The sequence below is a fragment of the Labeo rohita genome, chromosome 16 (genome assembly GCF_022985175.1).
Source record: "Labeo rohita strain BAU-BD-2019 chromosome 16, IGBB_LRoh.1.0, whole genome shotgun sequence".
Classification (NCBI taxonomy): Eukaryota; Metazoa; Chordata; class Actinopteri; order Cypriniformes; family Cyprinidae; genus Labeo; species Labeo rohita.
The window spans coordinates 21243861-21254403 of NC_066884.1; the positions used below are offsets into that span (position 1 = coordinate 21243861).

Genomic DNA, 10543 nt, shown 5'->3' on the forward strand with positions numbered 1-10543 from the left:
AAATTATCAAGTGTGGGTTGAGCCAGTACATGTAAGTTCCTATATTGAATGGCTTTTCACAGTCAACAAAAGCTAAGACTCAGCTCTCTAGAGGAGGTGTAACCTATTAGGGGTGAATTGAGGAAGACTGTCCTAAGCAGATGATAAAATGGCTGATAAGTGTTGTCTGCTGGGACTGATAATTCTCTGTTCATTTCTCAGAGGTAAGGAATCTATTTTTCTTTTACAAATCCATGGGTAGTTGAGTTAGTCTGGGAAAGAGTTTGTTTGAACATCAGCTCAGTTTATTCTTGCAGCTATTCATATTGTGATCTCTGAATTGAGTAGTGTTACTTACATTACATAGTGTATTAATTACTTAGCTGTACTGTGTTTCAGGTAGTGAAGTGGATGACCCTCATGTGTTCTGCAGTTCTGGTGAAAATGTCCGACTGCCCTGTAATAATGCTCTTTCTGACTGCACATCAACTACATGGAACTATAACAGAAATTTAGGGACAGTTGAACTGATTAAATTAGGTATAAAGAATGAAATAGAGAGACGTGAGAGACTGAGTGTGGGCTCTGACTGCTCTCTGAACATCAAGAAAGTCACAAAAGAAGATTATGGATCTTACACCTGCCGACAATATGTGAATGGACAACAACAAGGAACTGATGCACGTGTTTATCTGCATTTTCTTCATGGTAATTATATGGGTAACAATTTACAACACGGGTGCACTAATACACACTAAATAATGCTTAACTAATGCACAGATAATCATGAGTTGAATAACTAAACCATTAATTAATGATTTATGCAATAGCAACTAATGACCATTCTATATGATTCATAGATTAGGTATTCATTAAATTGTCATTAGTTAAATGTGTCATAATGTATTAATTCCATAATAACATATTATATTAACTAATGATATAAATTCACATGTTAATTACCACAATGGTCAAAGCTATGTACTTCAACTTCCAGTTGTCCAGTTGTTAATTAATGTGTCATTGTGGTTATAGATTTTGAATTAGTTAGTCATGTGCCTTAACAAGTAAAGTCATAACATAATGATACCTTTGCAAATCATTAGCTAATGATTAATTAAAGCAGACAACTTGGAAGTTGAAATGCACTGATTCAACCCATTGTGGTAATTAACACATTAACTTATTCTGTTAGTTAATACTGCTATTAGGTAATTAATGCATTATGCTAAAAACTGTTTATTGATCACTTAATCTATAAATCATATAGAATGTTCATTTCTTGCAGATTCAGTAATCATTAATCAATGGTTTAATTATTCATGAGTTACACATTAACTCATGCATAACTTTATGCATTAATTAAGCATGAATTAATGCGTATTAGTTCCACTGTAAAGTGTTACCATTATATATTTATGTGGTCAATTTACAAAAGTGTCTTTTAAACTCAAATGTGCAATAAAAAAAATAACGAAGCCTGTTGTGTCATTTGTCTTATTTTCTGTTTCAGTCTCTTCATCATCCTCACAGACTGAGATCAGTCCAGGCAGCTCTGTGACTCTCTCCTGTCAGTTGTATTATTATGGAGTCTCTTGTGATACTTTGGTCCGTACTGAGGGAATTCAGCTGATCTGGGTGAATCAGGCTGGTGTGAATCTGCAGACAGACGCCAGATATCAGATATTATTCTCCTCAACAAACTGTATTATCACTCTGACTACAACACTCCTGAATGAAGATCACAACAGAGAGTGGAGATGTCAGGTTAAACAGAGAAATGAACAGAAGACCTCAGCCACATACACTGTCAAGTATTCAGGTAAGAAATCACTTTAAAATAGCCTCATAATCAGTCAGAACAAACTGAGCATACAAAAGCCTCTGACAGAAGTAATCAAGTATAATGAATGATGACCAAGTGTCCAAATATGATAAATAACCATAGTTCACATGTTGTCACGTGATGCATCTGAACTATCTTTCATCATGTGCAGATTACGTCTCCAACTCTAAGGATCCCTCAACAACAAAAACAGACATTTCCACACAAGGTATTTGATGTTGATGCTAATTAAGCCACCTGACATTTGATTGGACCTTACATTAGATTTTTCTTTTTTTTATTTACGGATCAGCTTTGTCTAATTCTACAGGGGGAAAAAGAATATTAGCATACTCAACCAATACAGTCATTTTAAGGTCCAGTTCTCACTATTAACAAACCATTAACTACGGCTTTTGCCTAGGTAAACTCCTAATTTGCTGCTTATTAGGGGTGTAATGGTACACGGTTCGATACGATTTCGGTACAACATAGGGATGTCACAATACTCAATATAATATCGAACCGTTCGGTAGGACCTCCACGGTTCAATACGCGCTTTTGAATTGAGGTTTTTCGGTTTTGCATTTAAATAACTTCCTTGTTTTATTCATCTCGGAATTTGCTGTATGTTTGCCTGCGATTTCACGTGCTGAAATGAGGAAACGCTTCCCCACTTATATTTGAAAAAGCAACACACGCAGAGCATCTTCCATTCTAATGACATGCAATGATAAGCCTTTCTAAACCTGCTGTCCAACAAAAGAGTTATAAAAACAAAAGTTTTATACATTATGCATTGTTTTTAAGCATTATGACTTGTTTTTAATTAACAACATCAGTCAAGTGTTTGAAATAACTTCCTTGTGTGATCTGATGTGGATTCTCATCACAGAATGAGGCAGACAATAAATTCTATACTCATATTCTATGTATGTAGATTAGCAATGGCTTATGAAAGTACACGAGATGGTTTGAAGAACACAGATAAACCATATATTATTGCAGACGAGTGTTTATTGTCCTTACATTTCATCATTCAAAACGTTTAACGTTTTATCTTGTTTTTAATCAGTCACAGCAATGCTTTTATCCATATTAGAGAAGCTAGAACTGAACGTCATCAGCGCTACTTCTTTGACGCATATGTGAGGGCGCCCTCTGGCGTCCAGTATGAATGAAAGCCATTCTATTTTGCGTAAAAATCGAAAAAATAATACCTCTATCACAAGAAAAATTAAGCAGACATGTACTAAACTACGCTTTTTCCAGTGTATAGAGGTTTACGTGAGTATTTTGTTAATTTGTTGCAAAAAAACAAAAAAACATACTGGCAAGATATCAGAACCGAACCGAAAACCGTGGTTTAAAACCGAGGTACGTATTGAACCGTGGACTAACTGTATTGTTGCATCCCTAGTACAACAGAAAAAAAATCTGCTATGCTAGGGTTCTTTTCATTTATTTTAAATAGACAGTAGTACAAATAACAATTTTTTTTTCCCAACTACATGTGAAAATACTAAATATTATATCAAATCAATATCATATATAGGCTACAAAATCTGCAGTACATATATACATACAAGGAATAAATACTTGAAATATATTTAATTCAGTTAACTGATAGACAAGGGGAAAAAACTGTGCGACACGTAACATAGCCTATATTTGCTGAGTTTCAGTTCAGTTTTGTGACAGAAAGGAAACTCAAATGGCAGAAAACGACATTCTATTTGTTTATTGTTTAAGTTGATTTTGCTGGTATAAGGAAACAGTATTTACATGCTAAATAATAGTTTAGCAGTTGGATGCATTGAAAATATGGAAATATTATTAAATATTTGGATTTGTGCTGAATGAGAGAGGTAGGATACAAGAGCACAAAGCTCCATTTCGCAGACCGTTGAGTGCTCAAGCCTTTAAAGTAACGTTATACTCCTTTGTCAGTGAGAGACGCGTTCAGAATCAGCACATGTTCAATGTCTAGTAGTCTTTGTTTTCAAGTGCACAACTCCTGGCATTCTCTGTTCTTCTGCTGTCGGTTATCATGCATTACTGCAGGCAGGACCTTCTGGATTGAGGGTGAATTGCCTGTATTCGTTGTAAGGCCTCATGCACAGAACAGAGATGCCCGTACCGTTACGGTTCGGTACGAATACATGTATTGTTACACCCCTAATGCTTATCGATAGTACGGCACTTGTTAAGTTCAGGTATTGGTTAGGATTAGGAATGCAGAATATGGTCATGCAGAAAAGGTGCTTTATAAGTACTAATAAACAGCCAATATGTTAATAATATGCATGCTACTAAGTAACTAGTTAATAGTGAGAATTGTTCCCTATAATAAAGTGTTACCGTATTTTCTTATTGGCTGTTTTTACATATGGTGTATAGGCATCAAATAATGTATTGCCATCATTTATTTTGGACAAGAAACAGCAATGTTTGGTAATGTTTTTTTTTGTTTTGTTTTTTTTCAGCCATTAAACAGAGTTGCCATATGGCAACATTCCCGAAAGTGTTCCTTTTTGAATTAAAAAATGTTAACTTTTGTACTTTTGTACTTCAGTAGTTAGAATATAATACATCATATAAATAATTGTTTGTCATTTAGTTACAGTGAACTAAAATTAAAACCATAAAAAAAAGTTTTGTTGCTTGAAATAAACGCTAACTGAAATAAAATACAAAAGAGCTCAAGCTTATTTTATTTCAGCTAGTTTCCAAGGCAGCATTTCTGTTTTTTTCTTTTTTCTTTTTTTTTTTTTAGTTTATCCTACTAAAATAAATAACTAAAACTGAAATAAAAATTAATAAAATGTATATATCATGATGAAAAATAATATAGACATTTTTAAAAACAACAACAAATATTAAAAAGGATGCTTCCTTTAGCATTGTATTTATCTTTGTATAGACATATATTTAAGTCAAGACAAGGCAAAATATAAGGAGAAAGTCATGTCTGCCTATGTCCTTTCTCCTTTAGCGATCATCATTTCTGCTGTGGTTGCTGTATTAGCTGTTGTCCTTGTTGCTGTTCTTTCGGTGATCTGTAAAAAAAGACCTGGTGAGTTTTCACATTTGCACCTTTTTATAAAAATAATTAAAACATTGTATTCAAATCTCACTATATCATTAGCAAACAACCATCATTTTCAAATCATATGAAACATACAGATTATGTGAATGTTAAACTATTAAGTTCTCAAACAGGAGTTTATTCCTGCTGAGAATTCTTGCGATATCAGTCTCTAGAGTTATCAAGTAAAAATAAAGAATCTTTTTCATAATTTTAATGTTGCAAATAAATCATTTTTTATTTGAATGCTATTAGCATTAGAAGACACTCTGTTTTTTGCATTTTTGTATTATAATAACGTGCACATTACATTTTTATAGATAATCAGAGAGGGACTGACGGCTCTGTGGTGAGTTCGGTAATGCCAGTTATTTGGATGTGATTACTGTTTTTTAAGTTCAGTAAAGTGTGTGACTTATGCAATTACTAATAACTACTTGTTGTCTAAAGGTCAAAGATCAATATGAACATAAAGGGACCTATGAAACAATCAACATGTTCATTCCTACTACGCCAAACACCAATGTGAGTGAACGGGATGACTCAAAACAGTTCATTAAATGTCCATTTGTCTGTTCTATAATGCAGTTTATATCCTTTTGTATTACTTTGTTATATTACTGCCAAGTTTCTATTGATGTTTAGGAACAAACAGATGATGTGACCTACACTGAGGTTACTGCTTCCAGTAAAAAACAAGTACAGATTGACAATGTGAGTAGATACAGCACCACCACATTCACTTGTTCTTCCCTCACTGCTCAATGACAGTCCTGTTCAGAGGAAATACACCCACCTTCTCTCATCTGTATTTTGCTGATAGGTAGCTCTGAATTTGCAGATAACTGAAGCATAACAATAGCTGTGAATTGAAACATACACACTGACTGACAAAATCTGTGATGTTCTTGCAGAATCATTCTAATGATACAGTGACCTACGCTGCCATCAGAAGAACAGAATAGGCACCTCAGGATGGACTTTACCCCACTCTGAACACCCCCAACACAAATAAACATTTCCAGCAGGCACACAACATCACAGGACAATGACATTAGGTTAAAGGGTTAGTTCACCCAGGTGTATTCAGCCCATGATTTACTCACCCTCAAGGCATCCTAGGTGTATATGACTTTCTACTTTTAGACGAATCCAATCAAAATGTCCTGGCTCTTCCAAGCTTTATAATGGTAGTGGGCAGGTGTTTTTGTTCAACAAAAGAAGTCCAATAAAGAGCATCCATCCATAAAAAAGAGTGCCTCACATGGTTCCAGGGGGTAAATAAAGGCCTCCTGTAGGGAATCTATGCATTTTTTGTAAGAAAAATAACCATATTTAAAACATTATATGTGCTATGCCGAGGTCCTATGCCTTCCACCCGAAAGAGCTTGCGCATATGACAGTTAGCGCAAGCTAGAGAAAACTGTTTATAGCGTTTTAAATACGGATATTTTTCTTACAATAACACATTGATTCGTTACAGGATGCCTTTTTTCACCACTTGGAGCTATGTGAGAAACGTTTTATTATGGATGGATGCACTTTAATTGGACTTCTTTTGGACTGTTGTACAAAAACACCCACCCACTGCCATTATAAAGGTTGAAAGAGTCAGGACATTTTTTAATATAACTCCAATTGAACTCCAAAAGAAATTCTCATTCGCCTAGGATGCCTTGAGGGTGAGTCAATCATGGCCTAATTTTCATTTTTTGATGAACTAACCCTTTAAATTTTGGTTGCAACATCAGGTGATCAAAATTCAATGTCAATTCAACACAGTAATTTGATGTCTAACACCGACGTCAGCCGATGTTGATTATTTGTTGTTTTTAGGTCGCGTAACCAAAATCCAACAGTAAGTCAACGTCAAATGGACATAAAATACTGACATCGACCCAATTTTTATTCCCAACCACTATATCTGTCGATATCTGTTATATTGATGTCCGGTGCCTGCTGGGATTTGCTGGGAAGTCAGAAATTATGTAAGTCATTGCATGACTTCTTATTAAGAGATTTTATTTTTTTGGCATTTATGTATTCATGAGAGTCATTGAATGTTAAGAAAAATAGCTTTTATATTAAATATTTGTTAAATGTAATGTGAAAATGTACAAACACAGTTTAAAAGGAAAGTGCTGTTAAGTTTGCCAGGTAAATAGTGTGAGCATTGCATTAAATTGTATTCAAATTATATTTTTCTTAAAACACAAAAGTGTTTGTTTCTTCAATTCCAGTAGTTCCAGTATTATCTCAGAATTTTCAGGTGTATCCTGGTAGTTTCTTATGTTCAGTTACCAAGAGTGTGTGAAAATACTTAAATAAATAATGATTTATTTAAATATTTATTATTAATCTTCTGTTTGTGTTACAGTGTTCATTGTTTGATTATTTATTTTTTATTAGCTCTGATTTCTTGTGGGTTTCACATTTGTTCGCAAACTGTATATTTATGAATGCATTTATATACACACACCAGATACTCTCCCATTCATTGCTCTTGAAGTTAACCCAACAATGGCAACTTCCACTGCTAAGAAACCTGGAAATGTGAAAAAGGTCCATTGGCAGAACTCCTGCAAAATGGTTAGTTCTAGGTACTCCATTTGGCGGAAATAAATTAGCTTCTACTTCAGGGAAGAGTCTAAAACAGTGAAGTATGTGCACGCTGATTGGCCAGACACATTGAAAACACTGGTTACCCAGCGTTTTTTAAAAAGCCATGTAAAAATATTTACTCCACGAACATAGAAAACAGTGATAAAGGCAACCTGTCTGCAGTGTTGTGTTCTTTTCTCAGCCTCAATGACATATAACACTTTTTTTCATCCTCTTTTAATCGCATAAATTGCAAGTTTACATTACATCTCCATTATAACAAAACCCATGGCCGCTTCTGAGTTCCGGTGAGCTGCCGGTGTGAATGCAACCATGGGAAAATGGCCCGAGGGGGGAATTGGTTCTCTAGGAACAGCCATGCTGGTTAGTTCATAGACAGTGTTGAGGAAAGTTACTTTTAAAAGTAATGCATTACAATATTGCGTTACTCCCTAAAAAAGTAACTAATTACGTTACTTTTTATGGAAAGCAATGCGTTACTTTTGCGTTACTTTTTAAATCTGGACAGGGCATGCTTGTTTGTTTTTAATATAAAAAGTTCTATTTTAGCAAATGTAAAAGCCCTTTCACACCAAAAAGTTAAATGAATAAGCCTCAGGCTGAAGGAAAAGTAAATTAATGTTTACAGTAAAACTGGAGAACAATCTTCAGCAATGAAAATGTTAAAGTAATTTTTGCTTATTAGTATGGTTGAATCGAAGGTCAGCTGCATAGTTATTGGTTAATAAAATGGGATTAAATACATTAAGGATATTTGTGTTATTTAACATTTGATCATTGCAGGTTGGCGTCATATTAAGTTTGCATTTCGTTTTGCATTATTATTTATTTTGAGAAATACTGTAGGTTTTTTTGCAAGTACGATGAATTAATGCATGTTCACATTTAGTCTATAACTACAGTAAAATCATGTTTACACAGTGCACACAACGCCTCTGCACTTACTCCTGATACTGATTACTCCTTACTCTCTCAACATGGAGACAGGAGACAGGAGACAATAAATGGGAAAACAAAGTTAAGTTTTTACGTTTTCTGGCGTTATGTATTTGAAAAATTAACTGATATTTTCTTGTATATTAAAAAGCAATGTGTTACTTTACTAGTTACTTAAAAAGTAATCTGATTATGTAACTCACATTACTCGTAATGTGCTACTTCCAACACACTTCCTAGATCTGGGTTTTTAGAACTATGCAGTTCAAAAGTGCCTATTATGACCACCCAAATCTATTGTGTTTTAGGTACCAGTGGAGCTGAAGTGACTCATGTGTTCTGCAGTTCTGGTGAAAATGTCCGTCTGCCCTGTAATAATGCTCTTTCTGACTGCACATCAACTACATGGAGCTATAAGAGACATTCAGAGACAGTTGAACTGAGTACTGGAGGGAAAAAGAAGAATGACACAGAGAGACATCAACAAAGTCACAAAAGAAGATTATGGATCTTACAGCTGCCGTCAGTATGTGAATGGACAACAACAAGGAACTGAAGCAGATGTTCATCTGCATGTTCTTCAAGGTAATTGTAGAATAATGTAAACTGAATTTTAAAAATACAGAATACTCCCTTTAAACTCTGAAAAGAGTCTGTTATATAATTTCTGTCTTACCTTCTGTTTCAGTCTCTTCATCATCCTCACAGACTGAGATAAGACCAGGCAGCTCTGTGACTCTCTCCTGTCATTTGTATGTTGATGGAGTCTCTTGTGATACTTTATTCCAGTCTTAGGGAATTCAGCTGATCTGGGAGAATCAGGCTGGTGTGAATCTGATGACAGACCCCAGATACAAGATATCATACTCACTCACGTCAGGATACTATATTAGCACTCTGAATACAACACTGATGAATGAAGATCACAACAGAGAGTGGAGATGTGTGGTTACACAGTGAAATGAAGTGAAGACCTCAATCACATATACTGTCAAGTATTCAGGTGGAAACAATATCTCATCATAAATCAAGTTTAAGTAGGCCCTTATAATACCAGAAACTCTATTATTTTAAGTATTATTTAATTATCATTATTTATCATTGCATAGGTTTTCAGTAGAACATTGACTATATACATACTGACATACTTTATTAGGGCCATTAGGGTCATGTTTTAGTATTTCTTTAAAGATTTAAAATCTCAAGTACACTGACAAACTAGCATTATGTACATAACAAAGTGGTCTCTCTTGCAAGTGATGGTCATTGCACTGTGATTGATTCAAAAGAGGAAACAGCAAACTATTCATAACTTTAAACCCACACATCCCTTTCAGGCTATAGAATTGCTATGAAGAGATTTCAGTGATGTACATATGTTAGAAATAAACTTTTATCTAATTTGATATACTTACATATAAATAAAGGAGGCTACATGAAATATTTTATACTAAATATATTATCTATTAGAAAGTCACTTAACAATAGTAACAAAACAAAAGTAACTAATATTAAAAAAAAAAAATGAAATTGATATGAAACAAAATAGCTATAATAGCTGATCTATATATATATATATATATGTGGATATGCTATTTTTACACATTTTATAAATATTTTTGTTACATGACATTTTTCAGATAAAGAAGAGGTTGTTGATTCTGATGTAAGTACAATTTCTTATTTGTTATCTAATTGGTAAGAACAGGGTGACAGATGCCTTCCACATGTACCATATCTTATTCACATGTCCATTGATGTTTAGGTCCTGACATAAGTGACATATTCTGGGATTCCAGCAGAAAACTATGTAGTAGATACTGTCCATTCTTCATTTTTCACCAACACTCCAGTCAGAGAGAATTACCAGCAAAGTTTATATAACTTCACTTATTTGTTAAATTTGTTACACACGTTTTTTCCCAAAAGATATGCACAAAGAGATACCACTGCAATAATGTTTATTTTATTTTATAGAACAAAGAAATATTTAAGTAACTCTCATCATTTTTTTTTTTATTTTTTTTTTTCAGATACTCTTTCTAGGATTTACCACAATGATTCAGACAAATTAAAAATGTTTGCAGCTTTGG

General features: G+C 34.0%; 1 protein-coding gene and 1 pseudogene across 1 annotated transcript; both read left to right on the forward strand.

Moving 5' to 3' along the window:
* Nucleotides 1-78: 78 nt before the first annotated feature.
* On the forward strand, nucleotides 79-7237 carry dicp3.1 (diverse immunoglobulin domain-containing protein 3.1). The gene is made up of 9 exons (XM_051131717.1): nucleotides 79-203; nucleotides 379-687; nucleotides 1493-1801; nucleotides 1977-2033; nucleotides 4800-4880; nucleotides 5213-5250; nucleotides 5343-5417; nucleotides 5538-5606; nucleotides 5807-7237. Exons 1-9 carry the CDS (start codon nucleotides 149-151, stop codon nucleotides 5855-5857), a joined length of 1044 nt encoding a protein of 347 aa, XP_050987674.1. The 5' UTR covers nucleotides 79-148; the 3' UTR covers nucleotides 5858-7237.
* LOC127178692 (uncharacterized) lies at nucleotides 6838-9900 on the forward strand (annotated as a pseudogene).
* The last annotated feature ends 643 nt before the right edge of the window (nucleotides 9901-10543 follow it).

Bases quoted from the DNA above. Each gene is read 5' to 3' on its own strand.
- dicp3.1 (XM_051131717.1), top strand. From the start codon at position 149: ATGGCTGATAAGTGTTGTCTGCTGGGACTGATAATTCTCTGTTCATTT. The intron at 5,418-5,537 runs GTGAGTGAACGG...ATTGATGTTTAG, and splicing joins CTACTACGCCAAACACCAAT to GAACAAACAGATGATGTGAC. The intron at 5,607-5,806 runs GTGAGTAGATAC...ATGTTCTTGCAG, and splicing joins AACAAGTACAGATTGACAAT to AATCATTCTAATGATACAGT.